Consider the following 26,715-nt stretch of genomic DNA (forward strand, 5'->3'; position numbering starts at 1 on the left):
ATCAATTATCCCAATTGTTTTTATAACAGTTCAATCAAAATATAATCCCGAAGAAACCCCCCCATAGAGGGGGTTATGAGGAAGCTGGGGCAATTTAACGTGCACCGCTGTATTGATTCCTTGCATTCTTTCACACAGGCGCGGAGGACACCCCTCCCTAACCCCCCCACGACTTGGGATCAACCCCTCCCAATCCCGGAGATTCGGTTATGGGCTAATGAAATCTTTATTTATTAATGAAATTCTTAATATAACAGTGTGCTACGTATGCGTAATTTTAATTCGTTGAGAGAAACTATTTTGGCTGTTGAGTTGATTTTGTGTTATAGTTTTATTAAATAGTTTGTAAAAATTCAAATATTTTTACATTTTTTTCATAGAACAAACGGACAGCAGGCTCATCTGAGGGTAAGTGAATCTGCCCATGGACACTCTCAATGCCAGAGGGCTCGCGAGTGCGTTGCCGGCCTTTTTAAGAATTGGTACTCTCTTTTCTTGAAGGATCTTGAATTTAAAAGGAAATCGTGATTCGGAAAAACTTCGTGGGTAGCTGGTTCGACATGTTTCTATTTCTGAACCATTTCGACTTAGGAGCCTTAAAGCGCGTCACTTTAAAGGTCGGCAACGCATTTTCAAGCTTGTAAGCAAGTATCCATGGTCGTCCTGCGTCCCTTAGAAATTATGACGTTGACTAGATATTTTGTATACATTAAATGTAATCTTCTGTAATCGTATAGCCGGGAATTGAACCTCAGATTGGAGGAATCTACTAAGCCACGAACGCCTATTGCAATAAAAAAATTCTAATACGATAAAGATGGATGGTGGAACTTTGATTTGCTTGAAATCTAGTTGTGGACACTGCTCAAATAATCACAGAGACGTTCATTCTACTGAAATTAAGTTCCACGAACAAGCTAAAACTGCAAAGATATATACACTCTGTATATACAACCTGTTGCGCCGACTGCGCTTTGTTTTCAACTAGTTTCAAACTAACTTCGCTCGTGTTATCACTTTCCTATGAAAAAGTTTGGATTTTTGTTAGTTTTTTCTGTACGAAATACTATTCCATTGTTTCACCTGACGTAATATATGAAATACTTGTACGCATGGCAGATACATTTTCATGTCAGTTTTATATTTTACTACCCACGCGATCTTCGTTTGATGATAAGAATTTACTCAGCCTACCTGTTTAGTACATACCAACATACTGAACATTTTGCTACCCTAGAGACTGTTTGGTTTTCCGGACTAAAGACAAATAAAATAAAATAAAAAAAACAAAAAAATATAAAAAAATAAAATAAGTAAAATTTTTTTTTTAAATTTCTCACATTTTTTTCTCTTCGAGATTTGCACTTAGCAACATACTTTGCGATTCATTTTTATTTGTATACATTCGAACAAGAATCATTCATGTTCCCGACATTCGTAGTTGATTGGGCCCTTGCAATGTTTTGAAGATATACTTCTTTTGGCGTGGGAAAAATGATGAGAGTAAATTTTTACCGTCACAAAAAACCGACACCCTGAAGTTAGTTAGTCAAGATTTTAGTTTTTTCTCCTGTTAGTGTCGTAGGAAAAACGTAGAATAACATTTTTGAAAAGATTTCTATCTTATTACGCCAAAGAAGTATAACTTCTAACGCGTGTACATAAGTAGGTACACACACGTTTTTTCTTTACCTAAAGAGAGACTGAGACTGTTCATATTCCTTTAATGAATTTCTGCATCTGGACTAATCCTACCTGGATCAGAAGGCATACTTACCTACGGTATCATTAAAAATAAAAATAAAGTACTAGCAAAAAAGAAGAATAAAAGCCTATATCCGAATAAATATTAATAAGGCAACGTCGAACTAAGTGTTGTGTTCCGGATTCGAATCCAAGCTTTTACATAATGAGATTACATACCTATCTATACTATAGATTCTATAGTGATAACATTTCCAGACGACTCCAATTTTATTGACGTGTATGTTCTAGACATGACGAAGCTCCGACGAAAGTCAGTCTATGAAAGGAAGAAGGTTTTAATCCCCGCAAAAACAATAATTATAAATATCTTGGATATAAAGATCACGCGTGGAGTATTTATTGAAATTCATATATTAAAAAACCAGAAAGAAAGTCGCAGACATGAGTTAGTATGATACATACATACGAATCTACTTGTCACAAGATTCACATTGAAGATATAACTTAACCAAGATAACCCATGTGAGCGTTGACGCGCACAAACTGCGAACAATGCTGAACTCCGAAAGTTTCCAAATTCAAATCTGACATCTGTCATTTAAAATTTTCAAAATGCCGCGAAAACTTCCATTTCCCGCCTATTGAATGCTCGAACAAAGGCGACTTTGAGCGGGATAGTTTTACATTTTGAGCCAACTTTCGCGAAATTGTTTAACGAAACGTGCATTCAATTAAAGTTCAAAACCATGGCTTGTTCATATTTAAATGGCTTTTGTTGAGCTTTCAACACTAAATTTTTTATAATATTTTTAACACTTAAGTCGTTGACAATGACAATGACAATTACTATTTTCGCCTGCCACTTCTAAAGAGAATGACACGATTTTTTACTTGAAGGGGTAACTTCCATAGACAAAGTACAACTATAGATAAAGAATGGTTGAAATAAAAGTGTTTGTTCATGAAACAACGCGTTTGTCAATATTATTAATATTGATAAATATTTTATATAATTTCAATACCGTCATCATATAATGTCGGCAGAATAATACCAATATGGCAAAATCCATTATAACTTAGGATACAGCAAAAACAGAAACCACATTGAAAATAATAAATATATGCGACAAACCCTTGCGAACTAATTAAAAACATCAATTTCGCCACAAGGGAGCATCAGACACACATAGATACGTCTCACACACACACCGATTAAAAATAAGATCCGGGCCATATCCGCGGGAGAATGGCTCTACACTCCCGACGAATAAGGTAGTAAGTAACATTGCCCTAGGTCATGGCTAGACTAAATGTCAATTGTCAAAATATACACAAAAAGCAGTTTTTTAAGAGATTACAGATATAACAGATTTTCTTTAGTTTGTTGTTATAATGGGCGAAATATGTCGTTCGAGTTACAACAGATCCCAGAAATATTGATTGCTTAGATTAATGTGTAATTTAGTATTCCTATACTTAGTCATAGTTAGAGTAAATACTCTAAAGCACACGAAGGCTAACCCATAAAATACATTATTTCATTATAATTTACAATTTCACATACCGTGTTATTCGCGTAAGCTGTACCAGTTCTAGAAGTTATCCTGGGAGACGGATATAGCCGGGTATCTTAAGGCGGAGCGGGACGGGTATAAATTGATCCGGGGGAAACAGGGAGACCGAAATTTGACAGCGATTGAAATTGCCGGGAAATTATTGGCGATTTTTTGTTATGACGGACTTTTTTGGTGAAATTAGCATTTGTCTGCGTTCGACGATTTGAATTTAGAATTGCATGAAAGTTCGATAATTTAAATTTCGAATTTTATTCTTTCATAAAAACTTTATGAGTAAGAAAGAATCTTTTATTATATCGCTTGTTCATTGTAATACTTTATTAACATTTAGCTGTCAATATTTTACGATGACTTTTTAATTTTTAAGTTTAAGTCTATTTTTAAACCACAAAAAAAATTTTAGGCTCGTTAGAAACGCGGCATTTTGGGACACTTATTTCTACAAATTGAATCAGCTGTCCTCTTGTGAGTTACGGGGTAAACATATTTAATATAGGTTAGTCGGTGAACAGCCTCCTCACTTAGGATTATACGTTAGTAACAAAGCTAAGAATACGATAAGTTGATGTGCATGGTTGATCCCAGTTTGAGTCTCGGGAAAAAAATTCAGTCTGTGTAGAACGATACACGTGCCTTTTAAAAAGTTACAAGACAATGCTGCAATTTTAAAAAAGCTCATAGGACTATAGATGCGTGTTATAAAATCCCAAAAAAAAATTTGGGAGGCAAAATCAAATATCTGGGCAGAGAACCTAGGACCATACCCATATGGTAAGCTTTGTGTGGTGAATGCGTAAAAGCATTGGCTATCAAAAAAGGTGTGGTTACGAGGTTTTTAAATTTTAATATTTCGACATTGAAAAGGCTTTCCTTTACTTCCCATTATTTTCTCACTAAGATTATAAAAAGCGCCATTTAACCCTTTACTAGATACGGGTTATTTTAGTTTAAGCTTTAGTTAATTAACACTACGGGTTTAAGACGAAATTTACTCGAAAATTTTCTCTTGGCTAATTTTCTTATTTCGTAAACGTTAAAAATTAAAATGTTTAATGTCTGTGGCCAAAATTTATAAAAGGATTTTGTTTATAAATATAATTTAGGTAAAACATAGTTTTCTCAGTGAAGAAGTATCTATGGTTTAAACTTCAACTAGGCATTTTTCTAACGAAAGTATAATTAGTATTTAAATCTCTAACATTATAATAATGACACAGGGTATAACAATTTTTTAATAATAAATTAAAGTCGGAATAAATAGCTAGCTGGATTAAGTATTATCAAAATTCAAAGTAGGAATCTGCGTTCAAAGAAACCACCCAATAAATTCAATATCTTGGTCTTAGGACGTGTGTGTAACGTCTCACACACACAGTCTTAACGGAAACCGAACGCCTCGAGCGGTTTTAAAATAAGAATATCATAACTGGCCAGCGCCGGGGGGAGAGGGTGGTCTCCTGTCAAATTTTTAAAAAAGGAACGCAAATGTCATCGATGAGTTGGTCTGGCCGGACCACAGATAATTATATAAAATCTTTGAATTTCAGCTATCTATGGAAGGAAATTATTTGTTATAAAACATAGGTTATTTTTGCGTGGGCAAGAAGTTCAAACATTAGCTTACTTCGACCAAATCAATTTAGCTGGTGCTCTTGACTCTTTGCCCTTAGGTTGAAAATTTCTAGTGTTACCAGATTGCTATTAGTTTTTAAAAGTAAAATACAATTTATTAAAGTACCTAATAAATTCAATTATTATTATGCTGCTGTTCTAGTTCGGTATTTTAGATTAAGTCGTAACAATAAACGGCTCGTTATAACGTTGAAAGTTACAATATCGAAACTTAAATTATCTATTGAAAGGAATGCGACCATCCAAAAGAAAAACCGAACCATATAGAAAAAAATAAATTTAAACTCTATTCATTTCGAATGGCGTTTTTAAATTCGCTCGGCTATGACGTCTTGAATAATAAAATGAAGTAATTGTTGGTGGCCAGCAACGGGTGGATTTCGGAAGCGTTTGCCCCCTCCCCCACTGAATTTAAAAAATAAGAAAATTTCGGTGGAGCGTGATATTTTTAAAATAAGAATCTCCGTGGCATAATTCCGTGGAGATTTTAAAATAAGAATAGTTTCGCGATACCCGCCTCCCCCGTCTGGAGTTTGGGATTGAGGCGCGTTTGGTTGCGCCTTTGCTTGGAATTGACTCGACCGCTGACAGATTCTCTATGAATGCAACCATAGACTATTGTCTGCAATCTTTTCCTACATAGCACCACAGTTAAACGTTTATATGGATTGATTACAAGTGTTTACATCACAATATCAGAGTAATCAATAAAAATACGTTTTTGTATTGATTTCATATATCTACTCATTTATAAGTGCTATATTAATATACTGAAAATTAGCAGTTAATTATCAAGCAAGTAACTCGCCCTTACAAACGGTTCAGCAAGAATTCGGGGGCCAGATTTGGGGGGGTTCGGGTATATTCGGGGGGTGGTTCCTTGATGAGAGAGGTTTTTCGCAGGATTCCGTTAGGTCGGGTCATTGACCGGCGCAGTCGATACTTTCTCAATGTAATTGGATCTTTTAAAATTCCATTAATGGCTATTGACATCGAACGTTTCGGTTTGAATTTAGAATGTGTGTCTTAAGGAGGTCTTAGTATGGCATCGGAACTCTTTAGTTTATAGCAGTTTGTATTTGGAACGATAAAAAAATGATTATGAATATCAAATTAATTAATGGAGGTCAATCAAAATAACAAATAATATTTTATCATCCTGTTGTAGTTGTCTAGCGGAAAGGTCTATGGTTCGACTTCCAGAAAGATATTGAAAATATTAAGTAATGATATCATATACCTAATATGTTATCAATTACAGTTTCAAACCCCAAATTTTTGAAACATATATCTAAACACTATTTTAATTAATTACAGAGGTCCCACTTCAATCGTTTTATATATGAAATCTAAATACTTAAATACACAAACTTTCAGGGTTGCCGTTCTGTCATGGCGGAGTGCTCATTCGCGCGCTGTCAGCAGGAACGACGAGCGATCCGCAAGGAACTGCAACGTTGGACCAAAAACATGGTTTATATACTCGGTGAGTCATATACCTACTACAAAAAATTTGACAACCCTAATTTTGACTTCAAAAATTCTTAAGGATTTTGACAGCCCTGCAGCACGTGTCAATAAGTTTTCTTTGATATAAGGTTTCATAAGGATCTTAAACTGAGCTGTATGAAAATATTAAGATATTATATTCCCAGAATAGATAAAAACAATTCTCAGTACTCATTACTGGCAACTTACAGCCTTTATGAAAAGCCAGGAGTGAAATTATTATATTCTATAGTAATAAGGAAAGGTTTATTTTCGTATGAATGTAACGAACGCACTCTAAAACTAGGTATTCGAAAGATTTGCAAAATTCTTTCAACATTACAATGCTACATTATCACTGATATCACATTTTTTTTGTATCTCCGTACAGCTAAATTAATCATATTAATAATTCCTTCCTATATTATTTATTAACATAATAATAAATACAAAACGATGTTCTTCTTCAGATCCGTATAATAATATAACTTGGTTGGCACACCTTTTTTTTTATTTACACCTTATTACATATTATATGTAACACAAATAAAAAATACGGTGTACACAAAAATACCATAAACCAAACTTTACTACCACACCAAATACAAAATAATTAAAATGACATATTGATAAAATATATAAATTATTACTGCCACTGTCATATCTGAGGTCGGTGTGTACCAATGAATTGTATATCCTCTTAACACGCGCTTGTACGGTGAAGGAAAACATGGCGAGGAAACCTGCATGCCTGAAATCCAAAAATCGACGGCTTGTACAGAATAACGATCGCCTACTAGACAAATAAATCATCAAAGAAGTGCATTCAATCTGAGGCCTAGACCCATAAAAGGTAGCGCCAATGGACGATTATTATTTATTTAAAGACACGTTCGACACACTAATACATTAGTGTTTAGAAAAATAAAATACAATATTTAAGGTGTCAACAAACACGAAAAGAGAAAAAAAAATTAACAAATAAATTAAATTATAAAAAACTATAGGAAATTTGATTTCAAAGTGTGAGGGGAGCTATGGATATCCAGACCTAGTTTATCAGAATGCTCAATCTGGATATCGGTGAGTTTTGGCCAAATCGTGTTCTTCTGAAAGGAGGGACAAATGATATGGGTATGTATAAGGTACCTACACAAAATTTAAATTTAGTTATAAGGCAAAAACCTGATTCTTAAATATAAATGCAAACGATATATCAATTAATAAAAAAACGTAGTTGTATTGAACACAAAATAAAAGTGTCAATACAATACCTTTTCAATAATGTTAGGAGTACAACCTGACGGGCACAGAAATGCGTCCACAGTTAGCGAAAGGCAGGAGTTATTTCATAAATTCATTATGCAGTCTGAATAAACAGCGCTTAGTGTTGAACTTGTTCGAATTATATTTGCGTACAGTTTTAGGGATGATATAAAAGTATTTAAGCCACCTTCATACGGTTTTATTTGTTTTCAAATTTACATACCTATACTATGATTGCATAAGATACTGTAATTTAGTGAATAATGTATATTATGAGTAAATAATAATTTAAATGCTTCAGCGTGTTTGGAACGGAACTGTTCCAATTTAGTTAGTTCTAAAAATGCATGTCAAATGGTATTTATTTCCAACACACTAATAGCCTCTTAATTCAGATACTTTTACATTTAAACGTTTCTATCTCAATCTTCTTGTGCCCTTTTTTGGCAAAGGCCACCTCCAAATCCCACTATTCCTCTCTGCACTGTGCTACTATCTGCCATGTACCACCTGCTGTTTCTTTATCCACCTTCTAAGTTCTCTTCCCCTTTTTCGTTTCCTGTATCTTAGGCACCAGTTTTGTACTTTTTCGCTCCACTTTTCTATTCCTCTTGCCATGTACCCGCCTATTTCCACTTTAATTTATTTCTATATAATAGCGCACCACCTCTATCTGGAACCAGTTCACCACTGAATTATTTCCTAACCAATTACCAACTCTTAAAAGGCCAGCAACGCAATCGCGCGACCTCACAGAGGCACTGAGAGTATTCATGGGTGGTATAACTTAACATCAGGTGAGCCTCCTGCCCCTTTGCCCCGTTCTATAAAAAAACGACATTCATATAGGAGAATAAAATTATATGGTCGTTTCTTACACTCATAATATTTTGTTTTAACATTTAGCCATTGTAAATTGGACTCTAAACTCTACTACATTGAGTCTAGTATAGTTTTTAGGCTTTGTTTAACTTAAAATGGAATTGGACCTAAAAAGTCCACGGTGTGTGTCAGGCACAGGAGGCTGATCACCTAATTGCCTATTAGATTGACAAATGATCATGAAACATATACAGAAATCTGAGGCCCAGACCTAAAAATAACATTAATACCTCTATAACATTAGTTTTCCTGTTTAATGCAGCCCTTAAAGCATATTGCGTAAAGCTGCCCTAGAGTGAAGTTCGGCACTGTCGGCCTGAAGATGGCAATAAAACGTAGTATTACTGTTACAAAGTTGGAGAGCTGGCTTTAATGTCTGATTTAAATAAGTTAATGTTTTTAAATTAAGAATTTCGTATCACGAGGATGTTCTAAAACCAAAAGTTTTTCCTCAACAACTCAGAATTTTTCTCTATGGCGCGATTAGTAGGGTAATAACGTTTTTTTTTATAGAACAGGCCGCAAACGGGCGGGAGGCTCATCTGATGTTAATTTCCGCCGCCCATGGACACTCTCAACGGCTCGCGAGTGCGTTGCCGGCCTTTTAAGAATTGGTACGCTCTTTTCTTGTAGGATCCTAAAGTTGTACATTTTATTGTCTATAGTCTGTACATTTGGTTAATTCAGGCTTTTGTAGTTCTTAAAGCGTGGCAATTACCTAAATCGTCAGAGTTACGCCCCGAGAGTATAGACAGACGCAAACACTCTTTAGCACAGCATGAAATCGAATCATTTAGCATTACTATATACTTGTGTTATGCGCAAGTGATAATAAATAGTGTACATCACATTTCTACATTGTTTGAAGCATGTCCCTAACCCAGGAACATTTTGGTCCTTCGAGCCGGATTTGTATAGTAATCTTAAAATACCAATTACACAATTTGATTAACAATAAGTGTCTCATTTAGGTTCGACTCTGATTCTTTCTCTTAATTGATAGTATTTTGTCCTAAAACTGTAATTACTATAACCTTATTTTATAACATTTAACTCGCTATATATAAATTAAATAAGGGTATTACTATATTAATAACTAAGACACTATTTTTTATGTATTACATTTATTATCTCGTTTTGACATAATTTGTGTAAAATAAAAATAAAACACTATTTATTAATATAAAACATTGTGTTAATAAGTTGAGAAATAACGTTTGGTCTAAGAACATCCTACACTCATTTAAGAGCATTATTAAAAATTTATAATTTTGTGGTCCACTTACGAACGATTAGATCAAAGGCACTGCCAGTGAGACCTTAATTTGATTACTATCGGACTTGTGGTGCCTCCAAAGCCTTTTAAAGGTTTTACGGTAACGACAATATAATATATTAAAGTTTTAAAATGCTCTAATCATGAAATTTAAAGGTCAATTTATTTATTTATTTCGTTGCATTTCAATATAAAAATGGACCAGTATTAAATGAAAACTGGCGGCCCTATAGCTTTCGAACGATATCTTCCAGGCAACCACTGTGAGAAGAAAAATGTATTAAATTAGATATACCTTATCTACAAGAAGTGCAAAAATAATTATTAATTTTTTTTTACATTTGTACTTACATTAAATAGAACATAAAATATTGTTAACATACACTATGCTACGAATCGTTGAGATACAATATTCATTGTGGTTAAGATAGTAGGTACATAAAGTTATAGACGACTCATTGGTCTAGTGGTTAGTACCCCTGCCTGCGAATCCATGGGTCTCGGGTTCGATCCCCGGCTGAGACGAACATCGATGTGATGAGCATTTGGTTTTGTGCTTAGGTTTTGGGTGTTTAAATATGTATTTATAGGTCTATCTATTTATAATATGTATGTATATCCGTTGCCTAGTACCCATAATACTAGCTTCGCCAAATTAGCATGGGACTAGGTCAATTGGTGTGAATTGTCTTTAAAAAAATAAATAGTTATTAAGAAAAAGAACTAAACAGGAACAAAAAACAAACGAAACAGATAAAGGATACATGAAAAATAAAACGTAAAAAAAAAAACTTGATTTACCTGAAAGTGGCCATACATGAGAGGCCTGACTGTATGTGGGGTAAATTTAATTTGTCGTCGTCAGTGCGGTTTCGAGAAGTTTCGGCCGATATCGAAACTTTGGCTTGGAATAATTATCTAGAAATTTCGATGGTCGATTGTTTATATTAGTCATACACATGTTACTTTCTCTTTCTATCAAATTGTATTTACGCTGTGATGGATAGAGACGGTGGTATATACATGAATCTATTATAAAGAAGTGTGTAAATCTCTGGATCTACTGAACCGATTTTGAAAATTCTTTTTTTGAGTCAAGGTTTTTGGCTCGCTGTTTTGATTGTATCATTTGTATATAATTTTAAATATATTAAACACAGAAGTAACCCATTTAAAGTATCATGCACTGGTCCTAGGATTTAATACGATTTTAGATATTATTACCTGAACAGAATGAAGTACTGAATGATTAATATGTATATGAAGTTTATTAAACATAGCTAGATTTAAAAATGGAACAATTAAACCATAGTGTTGTGCTCGTATAATATAATAGTAGTAGTATATATAATAGTTCGATCCGGCAGTTAGGATTGCGTCGCTATCTATGGCTAAGATAAGGCTTGCGACGAACCTAATTCTATACGATTATAGGGCAAAAGATGGCTGTTCTACAATGACCGCAAATGCATTTTCGTTTTACTGTGAAAATATTTATTGTTTGGGCAAATTGTAGCTTGTATCTATAAATGCATACAGTGTATATACAGATATTTTTAACTAAAAGTCATACATTATCTTAATTTTTACTAACTACCTAGATATAGTTATGGAATCACAGTGATGAGGTAGAATAGACCACGTGACCACTACCTACTTCTGTATAAAGTTTCATCAAAATTAATCCATCTCCGCAGTAGTAACATCACAAATGAACATGAAACACGATATAACACTTTTAAAATTAGTAATTCTTGAGCCATTGTTTGTTGTCTTTAGTTAAAAATCTAAATTATATATTTTCTATAATATATAAAAACAGTTTCTTTATAGTATCAATGTATGTATTTTTATTGAACTCCGAACATTAAACGTTACCTCAACATCAATCAACTAACGAAAACTATTTATCTACAAAAGTACTGTATTCCTCTGAAACGCTAAAGTTTTATCGCTTTGGATATTTCGTTGCCCCCACTGTGGCGGAGTGCATCGGTCGGCGCAGCGCGCATGCGGCTCTGCTATCCTCGGCCAAACAACCTGTTGCAACTAGGCCGGCGTGCACTAATGCAACTCCTCCGCTCCTCAATTACTAAATTCTAAATTCAAAATTTCCAATCAATTCACATCCGGTTCGCGATTCGGTCAAATTTTAAAAACGTTCCACCCGTTTACACGCCATTTCCGTTATAATTTTCCACGTTTTCTTACAAGTAACGCTCAAGTGTCCCCGAGTTTTAAGACGTTGGAAGTGCAGTGTTTGATTGTCGAGATCGATATATTTTGTAATTGTTAGTTATTTGATAGTTTTAAACAGTTCCTGTTCATGTTCCGTATAATTGCGTAATTAATTTAGGTTAAGATTCGTAGTGAAGTTTGGGGCTGGCAAGTTGGCGTTCAACAAGTGGTCGACGGATGCTGTTCCCGGTAAACTGTTGTACTTTGCATGCTCGCTTTGCGGGATTATATCATTCTACGTGTCCCGGTCCGGGAAAATTCGAATGAGTTTTGTTTACGCAACGTTTTTTAAATGTCAATGTTTGTTCTGCATTGTTTGAGGATTTAAACTGATTCGAACGTTCTTTTTTATTTTTTTTTTATTTTTAAATAGTGGGTGGGGCCGATCACTTCTTTTGTTTTAAGCTTCCGGTAGCCATCTTAGATCGGCGACAAAAAAAGCTGTCATGGCGGCTTCGTAAAAATTTTCTAGTTTAAGACGCTGCATTGATCTGAAAGTTTTCAGGCGCTTTTTAATTTTTCTTAGCTTTTACCGCTTATGTTTAAATGTTCTTTTAATGTTTTGCATTTATTTAGCGAATGTATAGAGTGTTTTTATCGCTATATTTGAATGTAACGTTTTACAGTGACCTACATTTGAAACAACGATGCTTTTAAGTTTTGTAACTCAATTAAGAACTAAAAATTGTTCTCTTTACAATTTTAATATGTTTGTTTCATTTTAAAACGGATTTCTAAGCTATATTATACTAGTTTTCAACATTTTAGCTAGATATTAGTCATACAAGTGTTTTTTTTAATAATAATGTTTTTACTGTTAATGGTAGTTTTGCAATAAATATTTTAGTGCTCATTTAAAAAAACCTAATTTGTATATGAGAAAACCCATTTGAATTTTTAATTTCGAACGACGTAAAATTAAATCTTATAAAAACTATTTTGTAAAAATACCAGTTGCATAGACAATAATCCAAAGCTATACCGATTTCCAACTATCCGAAAAAAAAGAAAAAACAGGCTGTTACAATCGTGGACGAAAATAAAGCGGATTTAACATTTACGGGCGCTAGCCGTGTCATATTTTACCTTTTTCCAACCGGAAAACGATTTAGTAGCAATACAAGCTTTTAGGTGCCGAATAAAATTCGATCGGCCTAGTCGATTTTTACATCGTAACCCAGAACTGAATACGTTTGCGTATAATATATGTATGTATAGATTTGAAATTTCGCATAATATTGTCATCGTACAATAAAGTAAACTTCAATAGAAATTTTTGCGGATCAAAAAGTGAATACTCAAATTATTGTAGAATGACGTGTACTCTACTTATACCGAAATGAAGCACCCGTGACGTCTTTCCTAGTTGGTTAAGGGAATTTCTTAGGTGTAGGTGTAATATCGATTTTTAGGTTAATACGTAAATAGAATCTGTTATATCGGATCATAAATCTATGGCCAGCTATCGATCATATTATAGGTTACGTTCTTATATTGCAAGTAAACCAACGAAACAGACCCAAATAAAATATATCTCTTTTAGGATTTCGAACCTTCAAACTAAAAAAAAAATAGATAATTATTAACCAGAATAATGTGTATTTTAAAAATCTACATTATGTGTATTTAAAAAAATTAAATGATTCAAAATTTAACTATTTTGTAAAAATTTATGTATTATATTTGTATATAATTAAATATTATATATAACATCAAATAGTATAACGTCAAATGTAACTTCCGGATAATTCGTAGCGCTTGTAGACCTACCGTAGCACATCTACGTATAATTAGATTTTAGGTCCTATACATCGCTGGCATGCCTTCGCCTCTTCATTTTTGAATATAGAAATTCATACATACACCATTGTTTATTATATTCTGAGCTATAATATAACGTATATATATTAAGAATACCTTACTTCTGTTCACACATACACACTATCTATTGTTCTAATTTATATGAAGTGTCAATGCTAGTTGCTTTTTATAATAACTGGTTTTTTGTTCTCATATTTTTATTAAGTTTTTGTTTCGTGTTGTAGTTTTTATCTGTTGTTATTACATCATCATTTTCCAATATTAGAGGTAAAGGGGGTAACGGGTTTAAATACCTTTTATAACAAATTGTTCCATTGATACTGTGAAGATTAAAAATCATACTAAAACTTCTAAATCTAATCTTCTAATCTTTTTTTACCCTTTTTCTCTCAATGCCAGAGGGCTCGCGAGTGCGTTGCCGGCCTTTTAAGAATTGGTACGTTCATTTGTAGATACTCCTTTGTTTTTTTGTTGAAATATATATGACATAAGGTGTTTGTTTCACAAATTTCATAATCACCTCGTGGTATAATTGATGTTAAATTAAGAGTAATATAAAATGTGGCCAAAAAATCTATAATATTATCTTAATGGGAAGGTGGGATGTATATTTGATAATAAATCAAATGTATTTTCAATGTATAATAATTATTATAGCTTGAGCTTTAAGAGAATAAGTCTGAGTAATCCAAGAATAGGCAATATCCCGCTGGGGGACATGACTGTGTACTTAGACTCAACAGTCAATTTTTAAATCTTATATCACGTAAATACATAAATATATGTTTTTGAAAGACATCTTCGGAATGACCTGTATTAAAGGTCGATCCTACATCATTGTTATTATGTTAAATAAGTCAAACAACTTTTAATCAAATTAATTTCTCATTCATAGACCTGAACCTGAGCCTAAATCAATAACTTGTTTATAAAATTACAAATTTCTATAACAGAACACCGGCCAACCCTAAAATTAAATAAAAAAAGACTATAGAAAAATATTGACTGTGCCTGACATGTTCACTCGACCGGAAACTAAACTCAACTGAAATATATTTGGATATGACGTAGTGACGTTCTTTTTTTGAATTATATTCGACATTTATAATATTTTATTAAGATTCGAATTCTACCTGTTTTTACACGCTTTATATTAGCTTCACCTGTATATATGTATGTATGTAATCGACTCCTTCGGACTCGATTTTGACCCACTTTAAACAGATTTAATTCAAACTTTGTACACTTATAAAGAATCAGCGACAATATAATAATTTCATAGGTTTATCTCGAAAAAACAATTAAATTTTTTTAAGTCCACAAAGCAATACGATTATATTGCTGCTAGGACTAAAAAGTGGAAAATAAATATAGTTTAAAAAAACTATAAAACACGCTTTTAAAGCACATCAAACTAAAAAGTGAAAAATAATTCCTAATTTAGGCTGAAAATGGTAATGAACAAAAAATACTGGTATAATTGTGAAAAAGCGTGGGTTGCTCGATAGCTCGATGTAACTTGTAAGTATTGACTCTCATATATAAGGTCGTAGGTTCGACTCCCGGCTGAGCACCAATGGACTTTCGACTGATGTGCATATTACCACACGTTTGCTTAAGACTCAAAATACGTCGGTATTTAAGGCAAATAAGTGATCGATAATCACTTATTCTCTTTTAAGAAAAAAACTAATGATCACAAAATAGATACATAAATACATTTAAAACTGTATATCTAAGTTCTATGTAATAAAATGAATAAAATAAATCAGTAGTACCTCTTTAGGTCTAGGCCTCAGATTTCTGTATCCGTTTCATGATCATTTGTCAACCTAACAGGCAAGTAAGTGCCTGACACACGCCGTCGACTTTTGGGTCTAATGCAAGATAGTTTCACGATGTTTCCCTTCACCATTCGAGCGAACGTTAATTCGCACATAGAATGTCCCGTGCACAGCCGGGATCGAACCTACGACCTCAGGGATGAGAGTCGCACGCTGAAGCCACTAGGCCAACACTGCTCTGAGTTATATGTAATTATGTAGTCAAAATTTCAACGAACTAACTATTAATCTTAAGAAGTCTTAAGGCGGCCTTATCACTGACTTGCGATTTCTTCCAGGCAACCCTAGTATGGAATAATTAAAAAAGAAACACCTACAGAAGGTAGAGTACAAGAAGTACATAAATAATTAACAAAAACAACATAAAATAACATCTATGATTTTTTGCATATGTGTCTTAATTAATACTCAGTTCATTACACCCATCATACGTAAGCCTCCATGGATTAGTGGTTACCGCACGCGCGTGTACCCGAGACGGTTCGATCACCGGCGAAACAATAATTGTTAAAATCAAAGACAGAGAAAATTGATCGAACAGTTATCTTACTAACTTAGTAATATCTGCCCCATTTGGGGAGTGTCGAACTTCAGACAGTCGTAACTCCTTTTTTTTTTAATTTTTATTGATCACTTAGTAAAGAGACCAAAAGCGGAAAAAAAATTTTTTTTTACTAATCTTCAAGCATCACCAAATTTGGTTCAGTAGTTTAACAGTAAAAGCCTTTAATTTGTAAAATAATAACAATCAATAGAGAATATAGAACCAAACAAAATATCAAATGTATGAAAACTCATCATAATTACCTAATTCATCAATTTATAAGTCGTAAATGCTGACATACTCTAAAGCGTCTCTTTGTTAGCAATATATAATTTAATTAAATTGTTTTTATAGCTAAACAAAGAATGATAAACTTTGCTAGATAAAACGAAGGTCAAACACTATTATTTTTTATTTCCTGAATCAATAATAAAACTAGTTTTAACGTTACTAGCAATGAAACATTTTCTAATGTAAGTCTAAACAACACCGATGGGGCATGGAGCGAACCTAGTTTTGAGACTGTTTAACAGGTACTACAATTAGACAAGCGATCAGTCTTTTGTCTTAAAACCTTAGGAAATCGAATTCAGGACCTTCAAGTTCACGGCACAAGACAATAATAATAATAATAATAATTTATTTTTTGCAAGAATATGGTACAAAATGTTAAGGTGATACAATTATTATTATTATTATTTAATGTAAATTATTCTTATACTATCTAGTCTATTATATTATATACATTATATCACGGCAAGTAATGTTCAAGACTTAATAATAAAAACCGTTCCGAAACCCGCAAAAGTTACAGGACAAACAGTCAATAAAAGTTATTTTTATACTTTGTTATTTGCGTTTGATAATGACGACATAAAAATTGCGAAACACAAATCTTTCACACCAATTTAGCTCTGAAATTGTCGTAAATAATGGTTACACTTCTCTAATTCAAATTCTCCGTCACAGCGCCATCTATATGAATTCGGACAAAATTTTTCACCAAACCTTTTCTTACAAGAACGGCGCACACATACAGCACACACCCTCACCTCGACACAATCGAACGCACTCACACCACAAGAAAAAAACGATAAAAAAGCACACCACAAAATTACTTTGCACACACGCGCGGTGACGATACGAAAAAAGCATCACTTTTAATTTTTCCCAAGATTTTCGTGAATTTATAGCTGACTAAAATTGAATTAAGAAGTTCGGATAAATACAAAGGATAAGTAAGTAGAACTAAATGCTCAAGGTTCATACAACACACACAGCGATGCACTTCGTGAATGACGTGCATTCTGCGCATGTGTGCATTTTACTGCATTCGATTAGTATTGATACTTAGGCTTACGCTCTTAGGAACTTCGACGAAACATACCAATTAAATTCAAAATAATTATTTGGAATTAGTTTTAATAACTGATCATTTGTATTATTATAAATTTGGTTTGTTTAATTATATATACTTCCGACCTTTTATCATTCGGGAAAACTACTTAACAAATATTAATCGCCTTTATAAGAGACTGAGGTGAAGTTAATCATTAATATATCAAATATCGAGATAAATGATGAATTCTTGAAGAGTTTAATAAAATTTTAGTGATATTTTGTATGAATTTTCGTTCGACGCTCGGAGCGTCGTGAAATACACAAAGTATCAAGGCGATGCAGTCCGCTGCACTCGGCAGTAAATACAAGGTAATGGCTAAGTACGCACGCGGTCTAGTAGTACTGTGTGCGCCGTCGGTGCAGTCCCGTCTATGCACAATCGGCAGAGAGTCGCATTTCCGCTCCCTACCATCACAACACGCGGCAACCGCTAAAAACCTCCAAAAACACGTATACTAAATAATAAAAGAAATATTTTTTTGTATAAAAAATTTTTTACTCATATCGCGCGACATATTTTGGGATTATAGTGATTTTACTGTGCGAAATGTACACATATCATATCGAAACATAGGACCCGAAACTATTTTAGAAAAGTTATATATTTTTGTGAGAATATGTGCGTCAAGTGACAGTGCGAAAGCTGTGTTGATGAGGTGACCGAGATACGAAATTGGAACCCTTTTTGTTTTTTTTTTTTTGCGAATTTTCGTTTTACTTTTTCAAAAATTACCACCGAAGTGTCAAACTGGACCGAGGAGGAACAGGCCACCTCTGACGCATGTGAGTACAAAATAAATCAAAATATGTTTCGACCCTTCGTATTGTGCCCTTAATCTTGTACTAGTATGTTGGTGTGCGTGTGTGTACACGATCGTAGTGTGCGTAGGGTTCACGCACATTTTTTGCGTTTTTCTCACTAACCCCCACCATTTCGCCCCACCTTATATTATCTGTCCCACTCTTTTTCTATAACGAAGTTTATGTGTATGCGTGGTTTGCGCGTGTATGCGTTAATAAATTGCAACCTATATTTTGTTCGAAGGCCAATGGCGATAGAAATATTCAATAACGTATTAGAATTGCAATTTTAAAAGAATGTTTCACATATTTGAATTTAGAACTTTTATTTGCATAACTTTTTGAAAACAACTTTCATTCATTCCATCATTTAAATTCGAAATTAGAATAAAATTTGAATTTTATTTCACAAAAACTTGTTACTTCAACACTTGTCACTCTACACGATGTATTATTTATGGTATTATTCTAATTTTGATTAAAACTTGGAATTTTTCTGATAATTTTGTCATGGCCGCTACGTTTTTGTAGAGTCGTAGGCTAAAACTTACCGACGGAACTTTTTACGGCAACGAATTTTTTCAATAATTTTACTGTTAATTGCATACGTCGTAATAAAAACGTATTACTTTAATAAATCATTTATTTCGATTTCGTCAACGTGACAGTAGGAATGCGAAATAATTTGTTATGTTTAAATTGTTAAAATTGTAACTTAAGGTTTTTCAATAAAAAAATAATTACTGTAATTAATTTCGATTTGGTTTTTAAAATGAGATTTATAATGAGGTTAGTGATAAAATTATACTGATTTATTGATAATTACAACCTAATTTATTTTATAATTCAAGCACAAGTGAATTATAAGTACATACAGTACCTACCTATTTGACTCATAATTTTAATGTCCTAATCAAAAAGACTTTAAGGAAATTCCTATTGATATTATAAATGAATAATTTTATACAAATATTTATTGTAACAGAAAAAAACAAGTTATGGTTATTTTTAACTTTTTATTTTAATATTGACGAAGTGTAATTCTGATAATGAATATATCCGGAAGATATCAGTTTAAAAACATTAATATTTTCCAGAAATAAAAGAGATTGTAGGAATTTGAATAATTAATTTATTATTAACATTTTTGTAATTGATAAATATATTTCATGACCGTATTGACGTCACAATGTAGCTATGATAAATATAATATTTTCCTTTAAACAAGGAAAATCTTTAAAAGGAATTAATGTTTAACCACTTTAAACAAATTAATGAAACGTTTTATAATTGATATATTTCATGTTTCAAACTATATTTGTTGTTCCTGTCAACAGGAAATTATAAAATTTATTTCAAAATAAGAAAATTTTATCTTACTAATGAAAACTTTTAACAACGTAAGATATCTATTTCCAATACACAAATATATAGTATTTACAATATTCTTAAAGTTATGTACGTTACGTAATAAATTTAATAATGAAAAATTAATAAATAGAAAATTAAAACAAATCGAAAAAGTTTGGTCCCTGTGGCAGTGTACCTTTAACGCATAGCCTTATTGAAAGATAATTTTCATCCATTTTGTTTTATAAAACATATTAAAATGATATATAGAAGAAAAGCCTAATTATTCTTATTTCATATGTGTTTTAGCGTATTTATGATACGAAGAGACTTTTCGCGGTCGCTAAGTAGATATTACTTAATTGAACAAACTTGTGTAGAGGTTGCTAGCAAGCATACTAAGTTCAAGTTTCAAGTTTGCGCGTGATTGCACAGTGCACTAGACACAGAGTCCTTGCGCGTGCGCCGGCCAAGGCGACGCGACTGTCAATGTTACTATCTGTCAGTCCGCCATCTTGGTTTTTAGAAGCACGTTCTAATGTTGAGGTTATTTTTAGTTTGTAGTTTAATATTATATTTTAGTGTTTCTAATAAATGATATTTGCTTATTATAACTGTTTCTTTTAATATAATTAAGTTTTAATAAAATTCATATTATTTAAAGCTCACTCAGTAGTAATTTATCTAATAGAACTTGCTAATAGTTTAAATCATTTGAGTTTTTGTAATTAATAACCTTTTAACCACTACTATGTGGAACCAGCTGCCCACTGAAGTATTTTCGAAGCAATTCGACTTATAATTCTTCAAGACAAGAGCGTAACAAATCTTAAAATGCCGGCATCTCACTTGCAAGCTTTCTGGCAATGAGAGTGTCCATGGGTGGTGGTATCACTTAACATCAGATGAGCCTCCTGCCCGTTTGCCCCCAATAGGAGGCATGTAATAAGATAAAAAATTCTTCTAAACCCAATGCAATTTCAAAATCACCCGGATTTTATCCATATATACCTACTTATAATATTTGCGGCAACTTTATCCATATATTATATAAAGCTTTAAAACCGGTTTAAAACAGGCTCGTACATCTAAGCCATCGCTGCACACAATTGCCAATCTTTGTAACTTAATCTTCTCTTAGTTGTACATATACTATCGACACGCCCTGACTTTGTCCCGGTCTCTTCACATTTAATATTTGTTTAGCAACCGAATTTAATTAATTTAGACATTATATATCTATTTTTTCGTTTAAGATAGTCAAAATAGGCTCCGTTAAAAGCATATTTCCTTAATAAAAAAGAACTCAAGGATTTTCTCAACATACAAAATATTACACAATATTACTTACAATAGGGAATATATTCATAGATAACAAATTCTATAGCTTCGTTCGGTCAATGCTAGGGCCGCCATTTTGTATTCTGGTTTACAGATCAGATCAATCGTTCAGTGAAACACCTGTTCTTTAACTGTTCTACATTGTTCCTTTCACGCCTTTACTAACTGTGTTAAAAGGAGTTATGATTTTAATCCTTAGATTGAAAGTTAGTTATATAAAGTTGACTCGCTAATATAGGATTTCCTTTTTAGCATATTCTGTTTATTTGATTCAGAGATATTTGTATGTATTTTAATTTCGGGTTTGTAAGAAATTTCCGCTCATACGTATTATTTCGTACCTTGTACTATAATAATAACAAAATGTGTTTTGTTTATAATAACCATGTGTACTTGGGAACCCGTTTAAGTAAAATAATAAAAATTTAACTATAATAATATAGCTATGACTGTATTATTCTGTACAATAATGTTCTCAATACTTAAAACACTCAAATTTGTGTTCTTAAAATTAAAAAAAAAAACAAAAGTTGTTCTTTGTGTGAGTAAATAACCGGCTAAAATTAGGTCGCTCTGATTCATGCCAAAAATGACTCAAGGATATGTTCAATTGACATCCGCTTAAAATCTCTTTACATATTCATTTTGGACTTTGAACCCACAAATTTTTAATTTTTTGTGAATTACTAAGTAAATATAAGAACTACAGTTGCATATTTTTAACAAATACTTATCTAAAGCTTATATATTTTAAATTATTAAAGATTTTCGATTCACCGATTTTTTTTTACCATTTGACTGTATTTCCGGAACGGCTTAGTATGAAAGTGAATGTGTTTAATAATGATGTACTAATAGTCCACATAATAGGTGTGTGTTGATAAATTAACGACATTTGTATAATAATATATATGTACTAGGAAATTCAAATAGTTTCGTCTTAAAAGAAGTACGCAACATGTTGAATATTTATTATTAAACAAACGTTTTTTACATAAACAGTTGAAGAACGTTTTGATGTCTCATTTGTAATAAATTTGTGCTAAAATTTGATAATTTCTATGGATGTATTAAGACATATTTAGTCAATAATAGCTCGCCCACAATCTAGACACAACATGTGGAACAAAGTCTAAAATTTAATGATACAAATCGAAAAAATTAAAAGTAACCCCACCGTTCCTTATTACCGCTTTTCGTCAAAATAAAACAAGGAAGAAACCGAAATGAGGTCAGTCAATTTCGGCGGGAGACGAGACGGCGAAAGTTGTTTTTTTTTATTCATTACTTTCGTCTGGAGGCCGCGGTCAATGTATTGTCCTTGGTAAAGGCCTGTTCTTAATGGTGTGTATTGATTGCAACTTCAAGATACGTTTTGCGTATTAAACACTAAGTCATATTAGTCACATTCTGAATAAATGTTGTCTTTATGAAATAATATCTTGAGACTAAGGATGACATTCAGAAACGACACTAAGTGCGAACTATGATATGAGTCAAAGTCCTTAACATTTTTGACGTACGGGAGTCTTGACTTAACATTAAGTCTCATTTCGGAATCTTACGCTAAGTAAAGGCGTAAGAAACCAGTATAATATCACTTTGACTTGAGTATATTTATAAAATATATTCTTTCTAAGAGATTGTAGGTTCACGTAATTTTTTTTGATTAAACACAATTTATTTCTCAATCTATATTATGACTATATGAATCTATATATGACAGTTCTAATTCTAAAAGAAACCATACAAAATAATGATCGCAAAAGGCTTTAATTAGGTACAATGAGGTTTTATGAACCTAGTTTATCTGCTTTATCTTTCATTGTTAAGACAATGCGATTTTTATCAAAGCGTTGGATGAATTAGTCGCAAAGTCGTATACCATGCTAAACACAACTTAACGGGATGTTGGGAGGCAGATGTTTTCATTATAAATTGAGTTATGAGACGAACACACACACGCACATTACGCTTTTGATTTAAAATTCGGTTACGTGACGTCACAGGCCTTCAGGCGAGGTTCCCATACCTTATTGTTTTCTGGTCTGTGGTTTATGACTGTTGTTTTAAATAATTTTTGTAAGAGATGTTTTTTCGAAATTTCAAAGGTAAAAAACCGACTTTACCTGTATAGATAATATTCTAACGCCGAAGGAAGACTATCACTTGCCTATAAACAGACACAGAAATGTGTGCAGCATGTCTCACGGGACAATCTTCATACAACCTTCAAATAAACTACAAGGTATGGCTGGTAGCCTAAGTCCGCACTTAGATTTATAATCAGTCCGTTGAAGAAAAAACTAGATGGTATATAAAGTTAATAATATGCCTTGTATATGTTCTTAATATCTTCTTAAAACACAAATAATTTACGATGACTAATGATAATATAAACAAAATGTGTGTCGCATAGTACGAGAATGTTGCTTCCGTGTCAATTTGTTTATTTCACCAATTTTAAACAATCGTGACTAAATATTTATTGTTTTACAATTTTTAATGATTAACAATTATTTTATAATGTGTCATATGTATTAATAGATAACAGTATTTTATATTTATAATTGTCGAAAATGTATTTACCTCATAACATAAAAAGGAATGAAACCAAAGAATCTTTCAGGTTATAAGACAAAAAACAAAAGATTGTATAGTATTACCTAATACAGAGCAGTGTTGGCCTAGTGCGACCCTCACCCCTGGGGTCGTAGGTTCGATCCCCAGCTGTGCACCAATGAACTTTCTGTCTATCTACTCATTTAACAGTTGCTCGTACGGTGAAGGAAGATGTCGTGCGGAAACCGGCATGCCTTAGACCCAAAAATCGACTTTGTGTGTCAGGCACATCACCTCATTGCCATGATCACCTTCTTGCCTATTAGAAATGATCACGAAACAGATCTGAGGCCCAGACCTAATAGTAATGACAAAGTCATCCCAGTGGTGCTTGTAATAATAATAATTATTATCAATCTGTTGAGTTTTCTTTAATAAATGACACTACTTCTTAAAACAAAACACAGTATGAGTATTATATTTTATTAAAGTATTTGTCATGTAACCGGTTTCGTTATCTGTGGAATTAGAAATAAAATTCCCCCTATGATATTATACATGATTCATACAGTTGAATAGGCAATATTGTTATTTACTCTTAAAATGCAGATTACCTACTTAAATGACACTAATTTAAATAAAATTAATTAGCAATAATTTTATAATCTGTGCCTTACGCCTTGTTTATGATTGTCTACTTAAATAGAAAAATAAATGATTATTATTTTAATTGAAAGCCCAGAATCTCCGAGTTCTCCATGCACTCCGAGCAAAGCTTATCGTATGCTATACATGGATATGTAATATCATTTTGTTTGCCCTTAGAAACTGATGATACAAACTATAATTCCAAGTTGCTGAGCCAAAATGGCGTAGATCAGGTTGAGGGCAAATAAATTCCACAGAGTAAAAAGTGATGCAACTCATCCGTCTAGAGGTTAAAACGAGAAATAAGACGCGACAAAAACCCGCCATTTCTAAGGCTGGCCATTTGTTGCCACCATTTTGTTTTGTCTATGCTCCGTTTTTATTTTTTAATTTCCTTTTGATAGAGTGGCTGCGGTTTTTGTTGCAAGATTTACGACTTGGATTCTAATGAAACTTTTTTGTTTTTTTTCTATGACAGTCGTTTTTCAATTACAATATGTGATTTAAAGTTCGAATTTCTTCTACGTTTTAATATTTAAATTCAATTGGAAGAAGGACGAATACTATGAGCTTTTCTGTTCTAGAGATAAAATTGTTCATGCTATTTTAAAGACATGTTATTTCCAAAATAATCAGTACCATTTTAGCAACAGTATTTAAGACGAAAACATGCAATAAGATTGTTTATTTGTCGATTACAATAATAAGATAATAATCTACACACAATCTAACAATAAAGTTGGCGATAGCTATCTCGTTTTTAAATCTTTATGTAAAGACCAATTCAAAACTTGAATTCATTGGTCCAAAACGCTGACCCTTAGAATCTAATTCACACATCATTGGTTCAAATTATGCAAAAAACATAAACGTGGGAACAGAAAAGGTTTTACATAATGTAAAAATTGCTTAGGTTTTTTTCTAAACTCGCCCCAAAGCTACCGAACCCGAGGAATCCTGTTACGGACCCGTTTGAGACGTCAGATGCGAAAGTTATGCTTTATATATTATTCAGGGTTGACTCTTTATAATTATGAACACTTCGTAATTCACAGTAGCTATGAGTTTAATAACGAGTTATATGGTATTATGGAAAGTTTGCAAATATAAGTGCAAGTATTATATAAAATTTTATCGGATTCTAATGCTATTTGCCATTGTTAAAATTTCAAATTAGGCATTAATTGTCATTATATAAAACGTGCTATACAGTCACTGTTATTGAATGTTTAAAGGACTATAATTGATAAGTTATATATGTATCGTGATATCTGCTGTCGAGATTTTGAATCGATTGTAAATGTATCTTAATTTAATATAATATCTCATTCATCATAGATTTTCTATTATGCGTCGTTGTGTGTTATTAATCGTATTTAGAGTTAATGTCTGCCTAAAGTTGTAATTGTCGTTTTAAAATATAATTTTGACAGTGACAGCCCTGAGTTATATCTACGCACTTGTGTGCATTTAGTTTGTATGCGGGCAAAAAACAAAATAAATGTCCGGTTAACGACCCCACGCTGGCCGCGGTTGAGGCAGGGCAGGTTTCGCGGGCTGTCAAACGGCTTTGAGGCGTTCTCCTTTTGAATTGCTGTCATTTTTTTGCGATTACCATAGATAATGTTCAGGCAGATAAGAAATTGGCTTGATGACTCGCTTTGCGTGATTGAACTTTAATGTTGTTAAATTAATAACGCGAGGAATGTTTTGAAAGGTTATTACATTATGTTGTATGTTTGAATATAACAAATATTCTCCCAGGCGAATTAAATAGTGTCTTAAACAAATACATCACACACACATACACATTAAGTTACAACCCCCAATGTGCTAGTGTCAGCCAAGGAGGTGATTAATTTTGCCGGAAATTAAGCCCTGGACCACTGGTTTTCACACCATGACAGAAAGCCCAAGGGTAATAAGTAGTCTCTAGGGCATTTTTTAAATTCATAATTTTTCTTGACAAAACGGTAGATAATTGTGATAGTAGAGTAATAACATAGGTACATGCGTACATAGTTTGAATGTATTTATTATGAAGTTATAAGGATTTTTGCCTTATATATTCAACGTGCTAAGTAATAAACGTGTTAAAAATTCTAGTAAGTACCTACTTCAATACAGCATTTTCAATTTAATTCGAATACAAAATACGTAAAACCTATTTAACTCTAAAAGGCGTATATTAGAGCTAGGGACAATTAAATTTCAAGACGATATTGTCGATGTGTCAATCTTTGAAAATTGTTTGCTTCTGACAGCCCTATTAGGTTTTTTAGAGCAAAACTTAAAAATATACTTTATTATATTCGATTAACCGAGCGGATCTTTCGT

General features: G+C 32.7%; 1 protein-coding gene across 2 annotated transcripts in view; it reads left to right on the forward strand.

Annotated features, from left to right (window-relative positions):
- LOC125063154 (mushroom body large-type Kenyon cell-specific protein 1) overlaps positions 1–26,715 on the forward strand; it is a 171,879-nt gene that overhangs the window by 50,074 nt on the left and 95,090 nt on the right. The window contains exon 2 of one of the 2 annotated variants that reach the window (XM_047669411.1): positions 6,294–6,402. In XM_047669411.1, the coding sequence (XP_047525367.1) occupies positions 6,309–6,402 (94 nt within the window). In that variant the 5' untranslated portion in view covers positions 6,294–6,308. Of the gene's footprint in view, positions 1–6,293; positions 6,403–17,990; positions 18,460–26,715 lie in introns of those variants that run through there. The other variant, XM_047669413.1, reaches the window with a different exon arrangement.

This window comes from Pieris napi, chromosome 3 (assembly GCF_905475465.1).
Source record: "Pieris napi chromosome 3, ilPieNapi1.2, whole genome shotgun sequence".
NCBI classification, from domain to species: Eukaryota; Metazoa; Arthropoda; class Insecta; order Lepidoptera; family Pieridae; genus Pieris; species Pieris napi.